General features: G+C 40.4%; 1 protein-coding gene across 2 annotated transcripts in view; it reads left to right on the top strand.

The window, feature by feature from the left end:
- LOC126210552 (CLK4-associating serine/arginine rich protein) overlaps nt 1–23,404 on the top strand; it is a 155,039-nt gene that overhangs the window by 87,966 nt on the left and 43,669 nt on the right. The window contains exons 10-13 of one of the 2 annotated variants that reach the window (XM_049939807.1): nt 2,992–3,060; nt 7,741–8,001; nt 16,687–16,797; nt 21,044–21,086. In XM_049939807.1, coding sequence (XP_049795764.1) covers nt 2,992–3,060; nt 7,741–8,001; nt 16,687–16,797; nt 21,044–21,086 — 484 coding nt within the window. The remainder of the gene's footprint in view (nt 1–2,991; nt 3,061–7,740; nt 8,002–16,686; nt 16,798–21,043; nt 21,087–23,404) is intronic. The other variant, XM_049939808.1, reaches the window with a different exon arrangement.

Below are 23,404 nucleotides of genomic sequence, written 5' to 3'. Positions count from 1 at the left end.
GTTTAGTTTTAATGATTTTGGCTGTTTCTCAATACCACTGACACAAATACTTATTTCATTCATCTTTTCAGTGGTATGAGAATTAAATTGGGACAATTCACCTGGCGTTGCCTGTGTAGAGAAACTTTTGAAAATGGAGTTGAGCATTTCAGCTTATGCTTTGCTATCCTCAATTTCAGTTTCTATGTCATTCGTTAGGGACCAGACACTAACTTTGGTGCCACTAACAGCCTTTACGTATGATCAGAATTCCGTTGTGTTCTGTGAATGATCACTTGACAATATTCTGCTATGGTAGTTATTGAAGGCGTCTATCATGGCTCTCTTGACAGCCACACGCGTTTCATTCAACATCTCTCTATATGTAGCCCAACGCTTTAACACCTGTTATGCAGTAATCTCTGTTTCTTTAAAAGTTTGTTTACGGTGACTGACTGCCATGGAGTTTCCCTTGTTGTATGAACTGTTCTATTGGGCACATATCTATCCAGTGCGTGGTAAACTATTCTTTTAAACTTGAGCCAGAGTTCCTCTACATGCTCCTGACCTGTGTTGGTAGTTTCAAGTTCCTCATTGAGATATGACACTCTTGATTTTTTATCTAGTTTAATGAACATATATATCTCCGTTTGTTTTAGTTGTCTTTTGTACTTCGATAATCATTGTTACCATGTCAGCGTCATGGTCACTGGTTCCAGTTTTGATGTGGACATGCTAAAAGATGTCAGATCTAATTGTTGCCAGTAGATCCAATATATTTCCATCATGAGTGGATTTCCTAACTACCTTTTCTTGGTAGTTTTCAGAGAAGGCTTTTAGTAGAGTTTCACAGGATGTCTTATCATGCCCACTACTAACAAAACTGTAATTTTCCCAATTAATTGTTGGACTATTAAAGTCTCCATCAATGATTACTGTATAATTTAGGAACTTATGTACAAGTAAAATGTGGTTTTCTCTAAAGCTTTTGGTTACATTAGGAGAGGAGTCTGGTGGGTGATAGAAGGACCCAATTATCATTTTATGCCCACCCCTGATACTGAATCAGTGGCTGCTGGAATAGCCTCTTCTTCATGTTAAATGAGGGCCCCAGGCATACACCGGGTGCACCTCATGTCTTTCCTGTCCCTTGCTGCCGTTTCTCTAAGAGGTACCATCATTTACTGTATGTTTGAACTGCCGATGATTAATAGACCCCTACCCTTTTGCGATTGCCTTCTCCGGGGACTGGACAAAATGGTTTTCTCCAAAACAGGTGACCTGACTCCCAATTGCTCAGTTCAGCAAAAGGCAGTACCTCAAACTTGTTGCTTAGGGGGATCAGTACAATGTTGAGTCCTCTCTGGTCCACTTCCACCTCGTGCAGGACACCTACATCTACCATTGACACGCCGCTCACAGTGTAATGACAGATCCTGTATTTCCTGCAGAGGAGACCTGATCCACAGGAGAGGATAATACTTGAGGTACAGTTATCAAAGGTGGACAACATGTAGGAGCTCTTCCAACACACCAGTTCAACTGCCAGTCATTTGACAGTAGTCAGGGCGATTTCCGTCTGCTTACGAATGTCAACCAACTCATCGTGTGTTAGAGAACAGCAGCTGCATTTTGGCTGGTGCAATGTATTACAAGGCATTGAACAAAAAACTCTTAATTAACCTTGCTGATAATCTTTTAAGCTGATGAGCTAAAAAGTTGCTAATTCCGTATAAGAACTGAAGCAAGTACACAGAACGAGATTTCTATTAATGCATCACAAAAATCTATGGTAAAAATTACTAGTATCCTAAAATGTTTTGATATTAATTGTAGTTATTAGCAAACTCGAAAACAGAGTTAATTTATGATAAATGCAGATAATATATAGAGCTACTCCTCTTTAAGGGAAATTAGATGTGATGTTATATACTAGATCAGCAGTCGAGGGTCAAATGACCACTCGGTAGAACCACCTACAGTGTTACTGTGCGACAGTCAATTGTACTGTTTTAAAGGAGTGGCTAATATTTTGTCTGAGTTTGTGTGTAAATTAAAAACATAAAAGGATGTAGAAAAGTAATTTTAATCTGTTGCTATAAATTTGAACACATCACCTACTGTTGCAACAGCAAATAAATTTACTGTTGTAACTTTGCACTAGTGCTCAAGAGTAAATGAAAACTTCAAAAACTGTGAACATCAAAGCTAAATTTTTTACTTCATTCCCATTATGTTAAATTCCTTCTCTTTTACTTTAAAAAAAGCTGTTTTTGAAGGTATTTGTGAATGCTATGAAGATCTGAGTCCTGTTCTAATGTACAGGGTTTTTATAAATTAGACATACAAAAATAACCTTTAACTGTGAAAATGATAAAAAAAAAAAAATTACAGAAATGTTTGAGACAGCAGTGAATGCAATATATCTTCAAGTTTTATTTACAAATTTTCAGTGTGGCTACTTTTTTTATAACACAACAAATGTCTCATCTGTAATCAATATACTGCCATATCCTATGAGATACATAGCCAGTTTTGATGAAACAGTGCACAAATTAATATCAGTTTGTCTTTAGGTGGTGGGTGCAATGTTTTGTCCTGAATTGTCTCTGAACTGTAGTAGCAGATATGGATTCGTGAAACCATAAACAACACTGTGCATGCTCTGCACTGTTATGTGTCACCATGATGACTGTTGAAATAACTCATGTGTGCGTGCCATCTAGTGGTAATTTCAGAAATGAAATGATCAGGCGGGAATAAAACTTGAAGATACACTGCATTCATCATTATATCAAACCTTTCTATAAGGTACTTGTTGTTTTCACAATTCAGGATTACTTTTGTATAACTAATTCATAAATACCCAGTATACTTGATATGCTGATTTCATTTGTAGTCTCATTTATTGTTTACATCTCTCAAGTGGTGGAAAAGTTAACGTTTTAAGGCTTTAAATACAGTTTACGAAAGTGCGGCATATGTACATTTTTTGGTTCATTTATTTTATAGATCTCATTCTCGGGAACGAGATCGTGGCAGGAGGGGACGTTCACCCTACGGCAGTGACCGACGTTCCAGGTTTGTTCTTAGAGTTCTCAGAGTAGCTTTCTATTATCTTTTTTGTTTCCTTTAATGTCATTCATAATGAATACTATGGTAGGGAAGACAGTCATTACAAAATTAGTAATATTCGAGATCAGGAGCTCTTACGGAGAAAATCATTTGAATACCCTCACATATACACTATGTGATCAAAAGTAGCTGGAAACTCCCAAAAATATACAGTTTTCATATTGGTTACATTGTGCTGCCATCTACTGCCAGGTACTCCATATCAGCGACCTCAGTAGTCATTAAGACATTGTGAGAGAGCAGAATGGGGTGCTCTGTGGAACTCACGGACTTTGAATGTGGTCAGATGATTGGATGTCACTTGTGTCATATGTCTGTATGCTACATGACATTTCCACACTCCTTAACACCCATAGATCCAATATTTCTGATGTGATAGTGAAATGGAAACGTGAAGGAACATGTATTGCACAAAAGCGTACAGGCCGACCTTGTCTGTTGACTGACAGAGACTGCAGACAGTTGAAGAGGGTTGTAATGTGTAATAGGCAGACGTCTATCCAGACCATCACACAGGAATTCCAAGCTGCATCAGGATCCACTGCAAGTACTATGACAGTTAGGTGGGAGGTGAGAAAACTTTGATTTCATAACAAACTGCCTATTGGCTTCTGTATCGGGTTCTTCGGCCAACGTTCATCTAAGGATTTTACTGACGTTTCGCCAGCACGAGTGGCTGGCATTGTCAAAGCTTCACCCTCCATTGCTGGTGGTGAACTGGAGCCGAGCTCGCGGCCACAGACTATATGTACCTGGCGCGCCAATGTCAGAGGGCTTCTCCTCGGTCATTTCCGGTGCGGTTCTCCTCTTGCTACCTGCGTTGGTCATTCGCTGCAGTACGGGTAGCCAGGATCTGTTTACCTTAAGGCTTTCCTCTTTCTTGTTGAAACTGTTAACGTGTTTTTGTATTTCTACAGCTTCTCTGAACAAGCGCGTGTGATAGTGCTTCTCTACAGCCAGAACTTCTGTGTGGGCGAATTTTATTATGTGGTCGGTCTCACTCAGTGCGTGCTCTGCCACAGCCAATTTCTCCACCTGCCCCAACCTGCAATGTCGCTTATGTTCTTTGATCCTGGTGTTGATTGATCATCCAGTCATTCTGACATAAACTTTTCAGCATGTGCATGGTATACGGTATATTCCCGACATTGCAAGTGGCTCCCTTTTCTCCTTTGTCGATCTAAGACACTCTTTAATCTTCCTTGTCGGTTTGAAAATCGTCTTTACGCCATGTTTGCGGAATATATGGCGGATTCTGGTCAATTACAAACTTAATGTTGTCGGGCACTAATACCCCTCGCTTTATTTTCCCATATTAAGAAAACAGAATTACTGACAAACTTCATAAATTCAAACTCCCATATGGGATTTCCCTCAAAATACATATAATGAAAACAGTTGCCCAATAAGGATGACTTAATGACACTTCAAGCTCAGATCCAGTTACATAACATGATAGAATCACTTACATAAAAAACTACAGCGGAAACACTGATCTTTAAAAATGAATGTTCACTTACTCAGACATGTTAATACAAGACTACTAGAAAGAGCTGCGCAAGGAACTCAGCAGATGCTGTACAATTTGAAGTTTAGCCAGTTGCCAGTGGCTAATATTTAAGGAAACAGGTTCGTATAAGAACGGATTACATACAATATATATTTATATATCTACCAGCTTAACTTGTCTTGGTGGAAAGTAGATAAATATTAAACTTTGGAAGGCGGTATGTGAACAACTCCCGGTAGTGGCCAGGTTCTTAAACACTGCCAGGTCTAGACCTTGGATGACATATCACTCCCCGACAAGGCGCTGGCACAATCAAAGGTTTTTGCGCGAATCACAAAGACATTCCATTAACTCTGAAACACAGAAACACTCGGCAGAATCTTTGACTTGATATATGGGTAAGTGTGTAAAGGAACACATTACACTACTGACAAATTTGCAACTTTGACCTTAAGCATTTTACACATTGACAACTGTATTAATAGAGTGCAGGCTTTGAAAATGCCAACATAAAATCATTTATTTACAAGGAACACAGAGCACTAGTAAAACTTCTGAGAAAACTTTCAAATAACTGCCACCATTTAACTAGGCCAACTGAACTCTTCCACACCATCTTAAAGTTCGACTATGAAAGTCTCACCATAGTAATAAAATTTAAATGCCTCTGAGTTTGTCGGTCAACAAAACACAATTACGACCACTTACTTCATATCACGTACACAATACAAAGGGAGTGGGTTCCACAGCTTCTCTGCTTCACTTAAAATTTTGTTTCCAGGGAAGTCGCACAATTTGTATCTCCAAGCTGCCCATATCGCCAAAACGCCCAACCAATTTCACACCATCACACATGACGGCCATCATGCTCGTTCGGCAGCCATTGACACTCGTCTCCCAGCGAATCTCACGAGATCTCGAGGGTTACCCGTCGAAGGCTAACAATCCAAAGATAGATTAGCTCAACCACAATCGATCTCAATGATACATGAACAAAATAACACTGGTGCCAGCTCGTCGCAGCTCAGTCACCACAATCTTCTTTCTAAACTAGTTCCTAAAACAATTTAGTCATTGTCTTGCTAAGTTATTACTGAAAAAATGCAGTTGTGACAGAGCAAGTTTAAGGAAACCTCGGGCAACGAACATCAAATTATTTTAATTTTGCTATTCAAAATTTGTTGCTTTTTCTTCCTCACTTTTCAGTGGCGACTTAAAACTCTCCTTCTATTGGTCACATAGGACTGATATATTACAGATCTATTCCAACGGTTTCGGTGACAAGAGAAGCGGTGCAAAACTGGATTGCGAACTTCACACTTCTCTTACTACAGTTGATTTAGTTGAAACGTTTAGCCGATCCCTTCTCTGGATATGTGGCTGTGTCAATATCCACAACTTCTCCGAAAAAATAATGCTGGTTAGAGGAACTAAAAAATACACTCTCTCTCTCTCTCTCTCTCTCTCTCTCTCTCTCTCTCTCTCTCTCTCTCAATAACTCTGTATAAGCATACAATTGGCGGGTTTAATAACCACCAGAAATTCAAAAACAGGTCTTGCTTCTAGCAAGTGTAACACGAAGATTAAGTCAGAGTCTCTAGACACATCATGTTTCAATTGTCTATAACAATTACAATTATTCAACGACCATGGAATATTATGTATTTACTCCTTGCACCCTCCTTACAGGTTCTATGGCACGAGCAGCTAACTCTTGTCGGCGTCGCTAGTCTGACGCAAATCCTGTCCTCCCATGACCAATGTCCATCCTGCATACACAGACATATGTTGCGCAGTAAATAGGCTCTCTCTCACACTTATCTTTAAAACATCGCATGTTTGAGGTGGCAGAAGGTCGAGTGTTTCCAGAATTTACATGGAAATTCTCGACTCGCTGCACTATGTGCTGCAGAGGAAATGCATTGTGGTTGGCACTGCATCTGATCTTTTGAGGAGATTGAAGTTTCTCTCTCTTCCTTTCATTAATGCATTACTGCACTGTAACCATCCCCCTCCCTACCATCAGCCAAGAAATACTCACCTTCCTGATCAAGTAATAAACACGGTTTGCCTCACTACCTCTTTTTGTGCAACATTTGGATAAAATGTATGTTCACCTAAGGAAAAGCTGTCATCGGTCTAAAGACTGGTTTGAACACCACAGTGACTTATTAAACTCGTTCTTATTGGAGGTGGAGTGCCCTTACTTTCTTTTGACGTATGAAATGATTTACATGTGCAGTTGTAGGAGGACCAACTGTTTAATGTGGACATTGAACTGTGTTGCAGCTCGGCATTTTATATTTGTGAACATAGCCAGCTGTGAAAGAATTGATAAGTGACATATGCTAGAATGAACGGGGTTCAAACACCAGACCTCTGTATCCATAGTCCGGCATGTAATCAATGAGCCACCAAGAAACAAACGTCTTCCTCATGTTGAAATGTTTTACATTTAAGACGTATTTTGTTTTTTACATAAAAAGCTTTTTCAGTGGGCATTCCCAAAATATTACACTGAAAGGTTTTTAAAAAACCAGTATTGAATTGTGTAATTGTAGTAAGAAAAGTTCTGATAGAATGTAAAGGAGCATTGTGCGTCCAACATGCACTGTAGGTGTGTGTGTGTGTGTGTGTGTGTGTGTGTGTGTACTATAACTAGAGAAATGATTTATTCCGAAAGCTAGCAAGTTTTCTTTCTTTTTTGCATGTCTCTGTCAATGACTCAGTGCTTCTGCTATACTCGTGAATTATTTATTGTGCTCTTTTGAGTTTATCATTGAGGTGGTTGTGAAATTGAAAGTCAATAATTGAAAGTTATGTTGACCATATGGGTTCTTGTTTAGCAGAACCATAATCCTTTATGAGAACAACAGCTTTATATTCTGACAAAATGATTTAACATTAATATCTTGAGAATGTAATATCAGTTGTTGCATTCTCCCTAACAAAATTATAACTTCTTAGAATTATGATCTATTCTTAAGCAGTAATCACAATTTGCTTACAGATATATCACTGTAAAATATATGTTAATTGCAATTGAGCATAACCTATCAAAGATGGTATCATTAAACATTGTCTTCATTGTTGTTCACCTCGGTCTCCCTTTTCAGATCGAGGCGAACTCACCGCAGCTCGAGCAGTGATCGATCTCCCCCACCGTCGGGCCGGCACCAGGTGGGCGGCTTCAGTGCGACTGATGGCTCTAAAAACAATGGTCAGCAACAACAGTTACCACAAGGCCATCCTGTCATCAACAACCAGCCACCAGTAGCTAACAGTACCGCAGTGCCGGCCACAGCTGGTGGTTCACAGACGCCTCGCAGGTCGACTTCCCCCACTGTCGCCAAACCACCTCCGCCACCTATTCGTAGGTAAGTTGATGTGTAATAGACTCTTACAATGTGTTCTTTTCAGGACTTCCCTTATGCTTAAGGCTGCTTGTCCATTGGGCACTATAAGAATCTGGGATTGTCCACTGTAAGCAGTTTCGCACAGCTGTCAGTTTGTGACCAGTATCTGTAGGCAGGTGATTGTAACATTACAGAGAGTGGATGCTGTGGGTATAGGTTACTTTTTTGACACTCCGTTTCTGATGAAGTGTCTCGTGTAAATTGGTAAAAGAAAGTGGAAGTAGTAGCTAAAGGAAATTGATGGGAGAAGCCTATCATCTTCGTGAGGATTTGGAAAGCAGCCTAAACTTTTTTCCAGAGCAGAAGCAGACATTGCAAAAACATCTAATTTCAGTGGAATATTAACAATTTTGTGGAATGAAGCATATGCTCTTAAAACGTACATGATGGCCATATCTTGATTAAAAACTTGGGCCATCAGAAACAATATTTCAAACAATGGAAAATCCAGGATGTAATGTAACAATACGAGAGAAGGAAAGTTGCTACTCACCATATAGTGGAGATGCTGAGCCGCGATAGGCACGATAAAAAGATTCACACGATCATAGCTTTCGGCCATTAAGGCCTTTGTCAGCAGTAGACACACATACGAACATGCATACAAAAGTGCAACCTGTACACACATCTCCAGTCTCAGAGAGCTGAAACTACACTGCAAGCAGCAGCACCAGTGCATGATGGGAGTGGCTACTGGGTGGGGGTAAGGAGGAGGCTGGGGCAGGGAGGGGGAGGGATAGTATGGTGGGAGTGGCGGACAGTGAAGTGTTGCAGTTTAGACGGAGGGTAGGAGAGAAGGTGTGGAGGGGGAAGTGGGGTAATTAGCAGAAAGGAGAGAAATAAAAATGAAAGAAATTAAAAGACTGGGTGTGGCGGCGAAATGACGGCTGTGTAATGCTGAAGTGGAAACAGGGAGGGGGCTGGATGGGTGAGGACAGTGACTAACAAAGGTTAAAGCCAGGGGGTTTACGGGAACGTAGGATGTATTGCAGGGAAAGTTCCCACCTGCGCAATTCAGAAAAGTTGGTGTCTGTGGGTAGGATCCATATGGCACAGGCTGTGAAGCAGTCATTGAGATGAGGGGTATCATGTTTGACAGCGTGTTCAGCTACATGGTGGTCCACTTGTTTTTTGGCCACATTTTGTCGGTGGCCGTTCATGCGGACAGACAGCTTGTTGGTTGTCACGCCTGCATAGAATACAGCACAATGGTTGCAGCCTAGCTTGTAGATCACATGACTGGTTTCACAGGTAGCCCTGCCTCTGATGTGATAGGTAATGTTAGTGACCGGACTGGAGTAGGTGGTGGTAGGAGAATGTATGGGATAGGTCTTACATCTAGGTCTATTACAGAGGTATGAGAGCAGGAGTTGTGTTAGGATGGAGGAGTATATTGTGTAGGTTCTGTGGACGGTGGAATACCAAGGTAGGAGGGGTGGGAAGGATAGTGGGTAGGGCATTTCTCATTTCAGAGAGGTAATCGAAACCCTGGCGGAGGATGTAATTCAGTTGCTCCAGTCCTGGATGGTACTGAGTTACGAGGGGAATGCTCCTCTGTGGCCGGACTGTGGGACTTTCGGAGGTGGTGGGAGACTGGAAAGATAAGACATGGGAGATTTGTTTTTATACAAGGATGGGAGGGTAATTACGGTCAGTGAAGGCTTCAGTGAGACCCTCGGTATATTTAGAGAGGGACTGCTCATCACTGCAGATGCGATGACCACGGGTGGCTAGGCTGTACGGAAGGGACTTCTTGGTATGAAACGGGTGGCAGCTTTCGAAGTGGAGGTATTGCTGGGTGGTTATTAGGTTTGATATGGACGGAGGTACTGATTTAGCCATCTCTGAGGCGGAGGTCGACATCTAGGAAGGTGGCTATTTGGGTTGAGTAGGACCAGGTGAAGCAAATGGGGGAGAGTTGTTGAGGTTTTGGAGGAATGTGAATAAGGTGTCCTCACCTTCAATCCAAATAGCAAAGATGTCATCAATGAATCTGAACCAGGTGAGGGGTTTAGGATTCTGGATTTTTAGGAAGGATTCCTCTAGATGGCCCATGAATAGGTTAGCATAGGGTGGTGCCATGCGGGTGCCCATAGTAGTATCGCGGGTGTGTTTGTAGGTAATGCCTTCAAAGGAGAAGTAATTGTGGGTGAGGATATAGTTGGTCATGGAGGCTAGGAAGGAGGTTGTTGGTTTGGAGTCCATAGGGTGTCTGGAAAGGTAGTGTTTGATAGCAGTAAGGCCATGGGCGTTAGGAATGTTAGTGTACAGGGAGGTGGCATCAGTAGTGACGAGCAGGGCACCGTGTGGTAAAGGGAGAGGATCTGTGGATAGGCGGTCGAGGAAATGGTTGGTATCTTTTATATAGGAGTATAGGTTCCGGGTAATAGATTGAAGGTGTTGGTCTACGAGAGCAGAGATTCTCTCAGTGGGGGCACAGTAACCGGCCACAGTGGGGCGTCCTGGGTGGTTGGATTTATGGACTTTAGGAAGCATGTAGAAGATGGGAGTGCGGGGAGTGGTAGGGGTAAGTTGAGAGATGGACTCTGGGGAGAGGTTCTGGGATGGGCCTAAGGATTTGAGTAGTCACTGGAGATCCTGCTGGATTGCTGGAATGGGATCACTGTGGCATGGTTTGTGGGTGGAAGTATCTGACAGCTGACGGAGTCCGTCTGCCACGTAATCCTTGCGGTTCAAAACTACGGTGGTGGAGCCTTTGTCTGCAGGTAGGATTATAAGATCGGGATCAGTTTTTAGATGGTGGACTGCGGTTCTTTCTGTGGATGTAAGGTTAGTATGCATGTACCATCTGGGACTGGAGCAACTGAATTACATTCTCCGCCAGTGTTTCGATTACCTCTTGTCATGCTCTGAAATGAGAAATGTCCTACCCATTATCCTTCCCGCCCCTCCTACTGTGGTATTCCACCATCCACCGAACCTACACAATATACTTGTCCATCCTTACAGAACCCATGCTCCCAATCCCTTACCTCATGGCTCATACCCCTGTAATATACCTAGATACAAAACCTGTACCATACATCCTCCTACCACCACCTACTCGAGTCCAGTCACTAACATTACCTATCTCATCAAACGCAGGGGTACCTGTGAAACCAGTCATGTGATCTACAAGCTAAGCTGCAACCACTGTGCTGCATTCTATGTAGGCAGACAAGCTGTCTGTCCACATGAACGGCCACCGACAAACTGTGGCCAAAAAACAAATGGATCACCCTGTAGCTGAACACGCTGCCAAACATGTTATCCCTCATCTCAATGACTGCTTCACAGTCTGTGCCATATGGATCCTTCCCACCAACACCAGCTTTTCTGAATTGCGCAGGTGGGATCTTTCCCTGCAATACGTCCTACGTTCCCGTAACCACCCTGGCCTCAACCTTCGTTAGTCGCTGTCCTCACCCATCCGGCCCTCTCCTTGTTCCCATTCCAGCACTAAACAGCCGCCATTTCACCGCCACACCCAGTCTTTTAATTTCTTTTATTTTTATTTCTCTCCTTTCTGCTAATTACCCCCCTTCCCCCTCCGCGCTTTCTCTCCTACCCTCCGTCTAAACTGCAACATTTCACCGTCCGCCACTCCCACCACACCATTCCTCCCCCTCCCCGCCCTAGCCTCCTGCAGATGTGTGTGCAGGTTGTGCTCGCATGAGTGTGTGCGCGCGCGTGTGTATATGTGTCTACTGCTGACAAAGGCCTTAATGGCCGAAAGCTATGTTTGTGTGAAACAATATTTCATAAGTGAGTTTGAAAGGCACAGCAAGTTATTGAATGTACCTTCACTGTCATCAGTAAGTAACGAGTGCTTCAAATACGTCTTGAGATCAACAACAGTTTCACTGATACAATTATTAAATACGTGTGCTTGTTGTATAATATTGTCACTGATAAAGGTGAACAGTATGCAGCGCCATTACAAGAAAGACCACAAACTAAAACAGTGAAGCTCCTATTAGGTTTGCTTTGCTAGGTGAAAACAGCAGCAGCCATTACTGCTTATGTCATCAGAGACTAATCTATGGCATATACCTGTGAACATGAAACAAATGCTTTTGTTTTAGATCAATTTCATTATTAAGTACTGAAAGACCTTTCTGCACTATTGACATACACACACTAAAAAAGCAACTACGTACTTACCATTTATGATATCCATTCCCTCTGAAACTCTAACCTGTAGTTTTCATAGAATATCACAAGAGTGATACAGGTTGTCTTTCATATTCCACAAGAATGGTTTTGCGCATACTGTGCTAGTTTTTTGGTTTTGTGCATACTGTGCTGTTCAGTTCTTTCTGGCTTACAGACATAATGATTCTGATTGTAGCAGTGTGTTGTGGCAGCTACCCTCCTGCATAATGAAGGTTAAATTTATTTACGTGTTGTTCAAAATTGCCTCTAATCCTGAGTGATACTGTTCTTCCAAAGTGTATGTTAGTTTTACAATTTTGCTCAGGGGAACCACCACGATAAATGGCATAGATAATTAAGTTACCAGTTAAAAGCCATATCAGAGGCCGTAGATTTTATTATCTGATGGTATCAGAAATTTTGCGCCACTGACAAGACAATTGAATTAAAATTAACATTCCAAAAGAGTAAATGTTCAGCTTATGAGAAGGCCATTCAGCATTTGGAATTATATATTTTTTAATATTTATTGTATTTGAAGTCCAGAACTGAAATATCAATATTCTAAAGCAATTAGGTGCACCTCTTAAAAATTCTTGAGAAAATCAGTTTTGAAGTTTTCTCAGAAACTTTAATTAAATTTAGGGCACTTTTCATTAAGGGCCGCATGGCTTACTTGATAGCTTTGGTGAATAGTACTTGGATAATCAGTATATCACTGGTTCGAATCTCACTATGCACTTTTTATTGCAATTTTATTTTTATTTCAGTTTGAATGTCTACATCTTAAATATAAAATTCATCGAATATATGTGAATTAATTCTTATCTAATTATCATTTTTTTATGAAAAAGGCATGCCATCTTGTTTCTGATTACGTATCACACACAAAATTAAGATTTTTGTAACGAGTATAAATTCTTCAGTTCTGATGTTTTGTAAAGGATTATTAATAAATCTGTAACTTTTTTAATATTATTAAATCTTTGTTAACACTCTTATAAAGTGATGATAATTAAAAATTTAAATTTGCAGTATGTGTGAATGTAATTAAAAATAACAGGACATTCTTTTCTTCATAAAAATGATCATCAGATATGTGTTAATTAGCATATATGTGCTGAATTTTATAGTTGAATGATGAAGGCATTCAAATTGAATGGAAGAGGTGGGAGGGAAGAACGTAGTGAGATTCGAACCAGCGATCCACTGATTATCCAGTTAACTATTAACCAACACTACTGAGGGAGCCACAATGCCAATCCTGCAAACTGCCTTAACTTAAGAGAATTAAAGTTCCTCGAAAATCTTCAAAGTTGATCTTCCTGAGAATTTTTGTGACTTGCGCTGAACTGCTTTGGGTGATTGTTAACTGAGTTTGGAGCTTTGTGTACCACAAATACTGAATATTACAAAAATTCTGTTGCTGGATAGTCTACTTTTTAGCTTCACACAACAGTTTAGGAACTGCACACTATGCAAATCTATTTAAAATAAATGAGCACACTTTCATGTAAATCGAGTCTGTAAAATAAACAATTGATCACTGAATTGAAAACATTCATTATTCTCCCGAGGGGGAAAAGAAAAATGAAAACACTGTGCCTTTTGTGAGGTAACTGTAGCCAACTGTGGGTGTGGCTACAGTTGCCTGAGACTGAAGTTATATCCGTGTGAGTTTTGTGTGTGTGTGTGTGTGTGTGTGTGTGTGTGTGTGTGTGTGTGTGTGTGTGAGAGGGGGGGGGGTGTTTCTATTTTTGACAAAGGCCTTATGGGCCGACAATTTTATTTGTGGCAGTCTCTTTGTTGTGCCTATCTGCGACTCAGCATCTCCGCTACATGATGAGTGGCAACTTCCCTTTTCATAATATTGTAACATTTCATCCTGGATTTTCCACTGTTTGAAATTTCATGTATGAGGTGTTCTTCCTCTTCTCACAATTTATTTAAAAAACTTGATCTGCTCATGATGTATAATGAGTGTTCAGGATTTATTTGGTTTGCATATATGAGCATTGCTCATTGATTAAAAAACCATGGCAGGCTATTCTGTATTTAAACTTGTGAAACCATGGGCAATGTTGTGAATGTTGTGCAGTTTTAGCACTAACTATTAAGTGCTAATAGTATAAAATTTGTTTGAAATCGTGTTCCCAAATGGCGCATTAAAAATTACTGTGTGTGTTTGTTATTTGTTACTACCCCCCCCCCCCCCCCCCCCCCGTCTCTCCTTACATTTGTTAAGTTAAGTGATAGAAAGTCCGGGTTGGAATATCAACAATGACAAAAAGAATAGATAGCTATTCACTGTAAAGATGACATGTTGATTTGCAGACGGGTACGGCGAAAAGACTGTTTCACACATGTCTTTCGGCAAAAACCTTCTTCAGAAAAAAAAAAGAAGAAGAAATTGCACAAGCAGGCACACATGACAACTATCTCCAGCCACTTAGCTGGAATGGGTACCTGAGTTGCTGCTTGTATGAATGAATGTGTGTGTTTCATTTTAAATTGAAATTTTAAGGGGAATAAAGAAATGTGTGTAACTGGTCCGTTACAGTGTGTACTAGTGCAAGTGACTCCAAGCAACTAATCCCATTCTAGGCAGTTCAGTCGCTAGTCACCCACTGTTGCCTGTAGTTGCATGAATTAGTTGCTTGTAGTGGACACTTTTCCACAACATTGTTCGTCCTGGACTCCTAATCGCTTGTTCTCACAGTCCTGTGCAGTCAGTTGCAGTGGATGACCAGCCTAAATCTTTGATCTAGTGTAATGCCAGAAGGCCTCTACAAGAATCAATGTGATGGAGGTGAATGTTGCTGAAACATTTGCAACACGATCTACAAGGGGTGCTTGTAAAGCTTGAACCTTTGTGGGCAGGGGGGGGGAGGGTGAATAGAAGTATCGACTTTTGTTTATTTATTAGGCATAATCTAAATAACATCCCTGCAAGTTTTCACTTTTTCCCCATCAGTAAGTACACCTGTATGGAATTTCTCTGTTTGATTTTGGAAAAACTTTTCTACCACAACAATCAGCATATAATTACTGACGATATGTCCACACTTCAATGTCTTCTGATTTCGAAAGGAGAAGAAATAATAATTGGGTGCCAGATCTGATTAATGATCCAGGTATGGTGAGATATTGTAGCATAGGCATGAACAAAAAGCCATAGTTCCTTGAGCGGTATGAGTGAATGCATTGTCGTACAGGAGTCAGACACCTTAGACTGTCCTCCTTTTCTTCACCTCTTCTGCTTGATTGCAGGTTGCAGATTGGTCTCAAAATTGTGGAAATATTGTACCGTAATGGTGTGTCCCTTTCTTGTAGTCTTTGTGGATGACTTCTTGTAATGGCTGTTAAGTCGGATCCCATAACCTTCTCAGACTGTGCCTTCTGTGGTGGAGGGGAATCTATTCTTCCAATGTGTACTCTGTTGTTTATTTCAGTGTCATAGTGGTGGACTTGACATGCAGTCATTGCATCAGGTGGGTGGAAAATGCATACTGGTATTCTTTGTCCGTCCACATCATTAACGTTTTCTCAACATGTCACGTAATGCTTCCTTTGGATGAGTGTTAACCAGAGGGGGACCTGTATGCAGTTTGTTGTGCAGGATCTTGTACATTGGTCCTATGCCAATAACAAGCTCTCATATAATTGTTTGAGGGTAGTGCTATCGGACAACTCATAGCTTCTACATTTCCAGTGATCCTCATTTGCTCTATCAGAGACAGTCTGTGCTTCGTGGCATGTGTTCCAGATCTTTGTGATCATATTGAAACGACACTGTTCAGTTCCTTCAGTCTCATATTCTGGCTCATTTTCCCCAAATTCTATCACCATTTCATCCTGTGCCGATTTCCCTTTCAAATGCAGACGTAGGATCTCTGTACATGGACTCATGTTTACTCACCACAGCAACCATCTTGCTTCTTTTTGGTCCAGCGACATAGCCAAGTGATGCAATTATGAAAGAATTTCCAAGGACAACCAAAAAACTAACTGCATTTCCAGTGTGTATGCACACTTTCAAAACCTCATACCCTTTGAGCATTGGTACAATGGTTAGGCACTAAACTGGCACTTATGGCAATGAAGGCAATTTGCCTTCCATGCTGAGAAGCACCTCTCAGCCCTGGACGAGATATGCTTGACTGGAGTAAATTGGGGGAGGGGTGTTCGATGCAAATGCGTGCCTTTCCTGTTGGCCCAGACCTTCTCATTAGCACTCATTAAATGTGGATAAAAGACTAATATTATCCTTAGTGGTAGATGAAATACATATGCTCAACTAGGATTGAACATCAATTTTTATCTTTCACATTACTTTCGCTCATTTTGGTGCAGAACATGTCTTTACTTTGGGGACATAGTTGCTGTATCGAACTTGTGACCTTTTTGTTTTTTGTTTTAGTATTTTAGCAGAGTGGATTATCAGATTTGACAAATACAGCTATTTTTATGAAATATGTTGTTTATGTGCAGGTATTATGGAAGAAGAGGAAAGTCCTCTTCATCTGAATTGGAAGATTCTGAAACTGAAGAGAAGAAGGAACCATCTCCACCAAAAGTTGTGAAACCAGTGCCACCTCCCAAGTACGTTAACAGTAATATTCATTGTATCTGTTTATGAGATGTTCATAGTTGTGTGTAGCTAAGGTAATGCTTTAATTAAGATATTAAAAAATAATCACTAGTGAATCAGTATTGAACTGAAGAATTTGCCAACTAGAGCTTCAACAATAAACTACGAAGGGTAGGTAATAGCATACAGCTGCAGTAATTTGTTTCTTGCTTACATTGTTTTGCTCACCCAGTCTTCAAAACTTTATATATATTTTAATTTTATCCTTTGTTTGCAGTGTTTCTTCCCTAACTGTATTACTTTCGTAATAATAAAGAACAACCACCTTCAGCCACAAATCATGATTGTATTAAAATGCATGATACATTTCGAGCCCTGGGCGCTCATCATCAGATGCTTTGACAGTCTACATCAACTTTACATTTCGTTTCTTTCTGGGCCTCGCAAGAGCACATTTTCATATTACAAAAATGCCACATTATGAAATAAAAGTTTATAAAACTATGATAACTATGATAAATCGTAAAGTAACTTACTGTTCCTAGTAGTAGGAGTATGTTTCTGGAGAATATTTATGTACAAATACACACTTTCTGTAACACGGCTCATGTGCAGAAACATTTTGAAACAGCACGTTTTTGAACACATTTCAAAACAAGTCAAAGAATTTTGACTGCGAAGATGTTGCATTTGTACAAATACAAAGATATTACTTACAAGGTGATACTTTATTATTTGCATAGATGTCCTTGTTAATACAAATGTTTGTGAATGTGATAAATGTACCGATGTTTTATGAAATGGTTTCATTATTAAGTACTCGATCTGTGGGAAAAATAAACTTTCAAAATTACTGAAAAAAGCATGACTGCTAAACTCTTTTCATTCAACAAGTTTTTGAAGCTTTTTCTTAGTGTAACATTATTTCTAATTGGTCTAGCAGATCAACCATTTTACCTTTGTTTTCTGTATGGTGTACAGTTAAGCTGTTTTGGTGTCACTTAGTCTGTGTCTCGTTAAGGTACATGTGGTTAGCTATTGCAGACTTGTCAAAGTGGTTAAGGGACGTTGGAACACACTATCCCGACAATGTCAAATTTAGTGACTAGGCATTCCTGTATTTCAGGAACCACTGTAGCCATTGATATTAAACTTTTACAGGACATTAAACGGTATGTCCTGAGTCTACTGAACTGCAATAATTGTATTTCAGCCACTGCTTACGGGTGTGGTGGGTGGAGGGGGTGAGGTAGTGGTGGTAGGCAGAGAGAAGGGTTGGGGAGAAGAAGAGTTGGGGATGGGTGGTTAGTTAGAATTTCCAGTTTATGGGCAAGGAATGTATGAGGGAGCTGTGGCAGGTGCACAGACTGGGAATATAATACATGGTTGTCAGTGACAGTGGAAAGCAGCACACACACACTGGAGGTGACACGGGGACGCGTGACAGGTTGGACGGAAGACAAATTGTTGGGTGGAGTGTGTGGCGGCTGTGGATTACCAGAGTTTGAGGCCAGGATGATTACCAGAGATTGAGGCCAGGACAATTATGGGAACAAAGGATGTGTTGTGAGGACAGCGCCCATCTGCATAGTTTAGAGAAGCTGGTGGTGGAAGGAAGGATACGCATGATCTGGGTTGTGAAGCTACCATTTTCTCATACGAATAAAATAGAGAACTGTCACCAGAGAGGATTCTCAGAGCAAAAGAACATTCTGTGAGAAAGTTTTCAATTTCATATGCATAAAAATATTTGAAGCCTATTCTCTGATAAGGGAGTTCACACTACCTTCCTTCTTGAGAAGGTTCTCAGTACGTGTCATCTTCTGTGTATAACACCGAACACGTATCATCTTACATCTCATTCAGATTGCTCAAATCGTCAAATTGTTCAGTATACAGATGTAGAACTGGTATCAACATATTCTGGATGAGTTGCACTATGTTTTAGTTTTGTAATGACAATGGTATACAGACAGTTCACAGAAATGCATTTTCTGACTATGTTACCAAGTTTTTGACACGCGGGAAACTTCTTTGTTATTGAAGTTAGGTGTGCACAATATGAGAGTGAAATCTTAAGGATACATCACATTCTCACCTTCTTCAGACCAGAACTCTGTCAGAGTTTTTTTAACATGGGAAAATTTTGGTTAAATATAATGCGTAATGGTCTGCTCACGCATCAAGTACTTACGTGATTGCCTGTGCAGTTCTTTTTGGAGAAACAGATTGCTAAGGTTGTAATAAACCAGTTAATACATTTTTGGTCCACCTATTTGTTTCTAATGTAACAAAATGTAAGATTTATGATATGAGAAAATATGATGATGGGCATCTGAAAATGTCAGTTACACTGTTGTCTGGAGTATACCTAAGTGTTCTCCTACACAGGACTGAAAACCTGAATCTTCTAAATAGTGCAAACATGTTTGCATTTTTGCCTCGTTTGAATCATAGCCCTCTCTTCTTTCATGATTTTCAGGAAGGGAGTTCCCCAGCTAAATCATGTTTTTATTGTTAAGCTAGTCTAAACTTCTGTAGTTTCTCTCTTCAGTATTTTTTCTGGCTAATGTGTATCTTCTTTTGCCTTCTGAGCAACACAACTGTGCTATTTTTACTGAAAAAAAAAATTCTGTAAAACTTAATGCCAGTAGAACTGGTACAGCTAAAAGTATGCTACAGAGCTCAGTTCAGAAAATGGAGACTGTTCTCCATTTGTGAGAAACTTCTCTGGAGTTATTTGTACAAAATTGGATAATTTTGTTGCATTGAGCTACTTCCCCCACTCTTTTTTTCTCAAGCTTTGAACATTCTCACGTGAAATATATTCTCCCACTCACTCCATTCGTGCGTATCTGAGAATGTTCTCCGAAATTCTGAGAATAAAGTACATCCTCCATTTTATTCGTTGACTCATTGAAATTGAGCATGTTTGCTCAGCTGCATGTCGTGTCACTGGTTGGTCAACTTTGTTCATGACAACAATTTGTTGGTGGCTATTAATCCTGACGGACAGCTGGTCGGTGGCCGTGCCGACATTAAAAACTGTGCAGTGTTTCCGGCAGATTTGGTATATGACATAGTTGCTTTCACTGGTGGCCTGGCCTCCCGTCTCTCCTAAAGTGGTGTTCTGTTCCCCACCCAACCTGTGTAACAGCCTAGTCCATCCCTATGCCATTCCCCGTCCCATGTTACAGATATCATATTGCTGTGGAAGACCACGGTACAAGACCTGCCCAATCCACCACCCAGCATTTCCTCCTCCATTTCATCGCAGATCTATTCCACTTCAGAAGCCTGGCCACATGTGAAAGCAGCCGTTTCATATACCAGCTCTGCTGCAATCATTGCACAGCTTTTTATGTCAACATGACTACCGACCAGCTGTCTAACAGGATTAATGGCCACTACCAAACTGTTGCCGAGAACAGAATTGACCAGCTGGTGCCACGACGTGCAGCAGAGCACAACGTGCACAATTTCAGTGGCTGGGCTACCTGGATCATTCCCTCCACCACAGGCTTCTCTGAACTATGCAGATGGGAGTTGTCCCTGCAACACATTCTTTGCTCCCACAATCGCCCAGGCCTTAATCTTTTTTAACCCACTGTCTCGACACCCTCCTTCCAACAGTGTCGCGTCCCTCCATCTTGTCACCACCACCTAAAATTCGTGTCACTGTGTTACCTTCAGTGTGCACCACATCCCACTGGCTCCTTACACATCACATCAGATGCCTATCCTGTTCATTTGCCACACCTCCCTCTAATATTCCTGACTGGAAAACTGGCTGCCTCCTTCATCCCCCAAACCGTCCATCTTCAACCCTCCTCTGCCCCCCTCCCACCCTGTCCCAAATACCCGTCTCTCTCTCCCTGCACCCTTCCAATCTGACACAACTCCCACCTTACCCTACTCCACCTGCAGAAATGCGGCACTGGCAATGGCATGTGCGTGCGTGCATGCGTGCACGTGTGCTCTAGTTTGAAAAACAATTGCTCCAAAAACTACCTGGTTTTATTTCTTTTTGTGTGTGCCTTTGGTGACTCAAAGCTTGTGCTTTCCAGTAAGTACCAGAACTTTGCTACGTAATAATTACTGTTTTGCTGTGTGGGTGATTGCATCGATAATCTAATGCATTTCAATGCTGTTCGGTATTTGATTCCTCCACTTTAGCTTTTACTTTGGCTTTTTAAAGTAATGTGCAGCTTCTGAAATTGAGAACACTAAATATTATTTGTATTTCGTTTGTTCCAGGATAATGAATACAGGGTTTGGTAATTCTGGTGCCGGAACCAAAGTCAGTAAGAATCACTATATATTTTTTTAAACTATTGTTTTTAGACTGTTAAATTTGTCCTTTAATTGCAACGTGCTCTTCTGCCGACATGTGTGCTATAAGAGCACAGTAATTAATGTTTTACAATTAATTACTGGAAATAGTTAGTATTTGGGATCTTTGGGAATGCAGTGCTTGATGGTGATCGGTGGTAGACATGTTCAAACTGAATGAAATTATCATAAATTTAATCCATCCTTGTTGCATGCAATTTAATGTAATTTTGATGTATGCGAGTAGAAGTGTATTACCTTTGCATCCATTTGCACACCTAATTTTTCTCTTTGAGTTCAAATTTGGATCTGTTTGACACATTTGTAGAAACTGTGTAGTAAGGAGCAGCAATTAACAAATGATTTGTGGCTCGGGGAGCTAAATATTAACATCAAGTTGTTTAGCATATACGTTTTAGTGATTTATTGCAGATAATAGCAGTGCAAGTAGTAGTAGTAGGAAAATTTTAATGGCTTGGCACCTCTTTCTCTTATAAAATCAACATTGTCTTTTTCAGATAGGATTGGTTTCTAAGCATCTTGAGACATTCATATCAACTACTATTTCTTTATATTATTTTGTGTTTAATAAATGAAACCGTCTTTTACTGTTGTGTGAATTTTCTTGTGCATTGTATTAAGCGGGCATGCCTCCTAGAAGCTGCATTAACAGTCTAGAAGTCAGATTGTGTGATCTATCCTATTGTAATATTCTGTATAGTTTGACCCATTGCACAAAGTCAAGTGGGGGAGATACTGAAATTAGCACATTGTTGCTACAAGAAAGTTGTTGCTTATTACAACAAAAAGCTTCCTAAATGATCGATTATGCAAAAAGTAGACTGAAAGAAAATATAATCCAAACAGTAAAATATTTTTTTAGCAAGTTCTCAGGCTATTGGTGACTTCTTCACAAGAATTCGTGTTCCCATTATATTTACTTCTAAAATGACAACCTTTCACCCTAGTGACAGAAATTGTCCATTGAAATATTACTATCTCATACAGGACTCATGAATCTGTAAAAAAATATTGATAATGGTGATACATTATTGTCTTGTAATACAGTTTGCTTTCAAATGAAGTCATTCATGTTACGGGTTGTAGAAATTTGCATGGGAGCAATGTCACCTTTATTTAGTGCTCTCAGTTGGGATAAAGGCCACACGAATTTATGAGAGTAGTTGTGCATGCTAGTAAATGGCAATGTTGAACATACGAAATGATAGATCCTTTTTCCTAGTGTCATTGTAGACTCACATGCAGTATATTTATGTAGAGAGAAATGGAACTGTCCCGATGTTGGTCACCAATTGTCACAAGGAAATGATCCGAAGATAAAGCTAGCAGGCCATATGCAGGAGTTTGTATATGTACAATTGTTGTTTGTATCTGACCACTCCCAAGATATGGAGGGCTTCAGCGAACAGACCACAGGTACAAGAGTGCAAGATTGACACCAGACTTACTAGATCTCATTTCGGTTGAGCAGATGGTGTCTGGTGTCTGTGCCTTACTGACTGCTGTACCGTACTCTCAGGTTAGCATGACCTCCCAATATCTCTTGACATATTGAGGACTTCTGCCACAGTTTGCCAGTTTCACTCTTCACCTGGGGAATGGGACGCTGGTCATTAGCAGACCAGTTTGTAATTCACTCTGTCTTTAGCATCAGAAGTGTTCTGAACTAAAAAGTTACGTCAAATATGTGAATGAGAGATACTCTGTGAAAAAGTACAAACTGGAATGAAGGATTTCTAAGTATGTTTTGTGCTGTACTTAAGTTCACTAGTTTTGACATAACAGTGCTACACAGATTTTTAATGCTGTGACTGTGGGTTGTGGCTCTCATTACTAGCTCGGTCAGTGAGGGCAAGGTGATGAATTCGAGTCCCAGTCCAGCGCACAGTTTTAATCTCTCAGGAAGTTTCAAAACAGTGCACACTGCTGCAGAGCGAAAGATTCATTCTTCATTCAAAAACTGATTGAGAGATTCTTGTTGGAAATTACCAAGAGAGACAGGAAAACAAACAAACAAATCGGAGTCATCTTAAATTCACAAATGAACTTTAGTAGTTGAGTCATATGCATATTTAATTTAATGATTTAAGGAGAGTGGGATGGGGTGCAGTTTCACCAGCATCGCCAAATGTGGGGAGGACAGGGGTGAGTTGGCAACGAATTTTATTGCGAGTATGCATCCCACATACCTTGCTTTTTATGAACATTTATCACATTGAAATTGCAGTGAATGAGAGATACTCTGTGAAAAAGTACAAACTGGAA

Source organism: Schistocerca nitens, chromosome 10, assembly GCF_023898315.1.
Source record: "Schistocerca nitens isolate TAMUIC-IGC-003100 chromosome 10, iqSchNite1.1, whole genome shotgun sequence".
NCBI classification, from domain to species: domain Eukaryota; kingdom Metazoa; phylum Arthropoda; class Insecta; order Orthoptera; family Acrididae; genus Schistocerca; species Schistocerca nitens.
The sequence above is the reverse complement of the archived record's forward strand: the minus strand, read 5'-3'. Positions and strand labels throughout refer to the sequence as shown.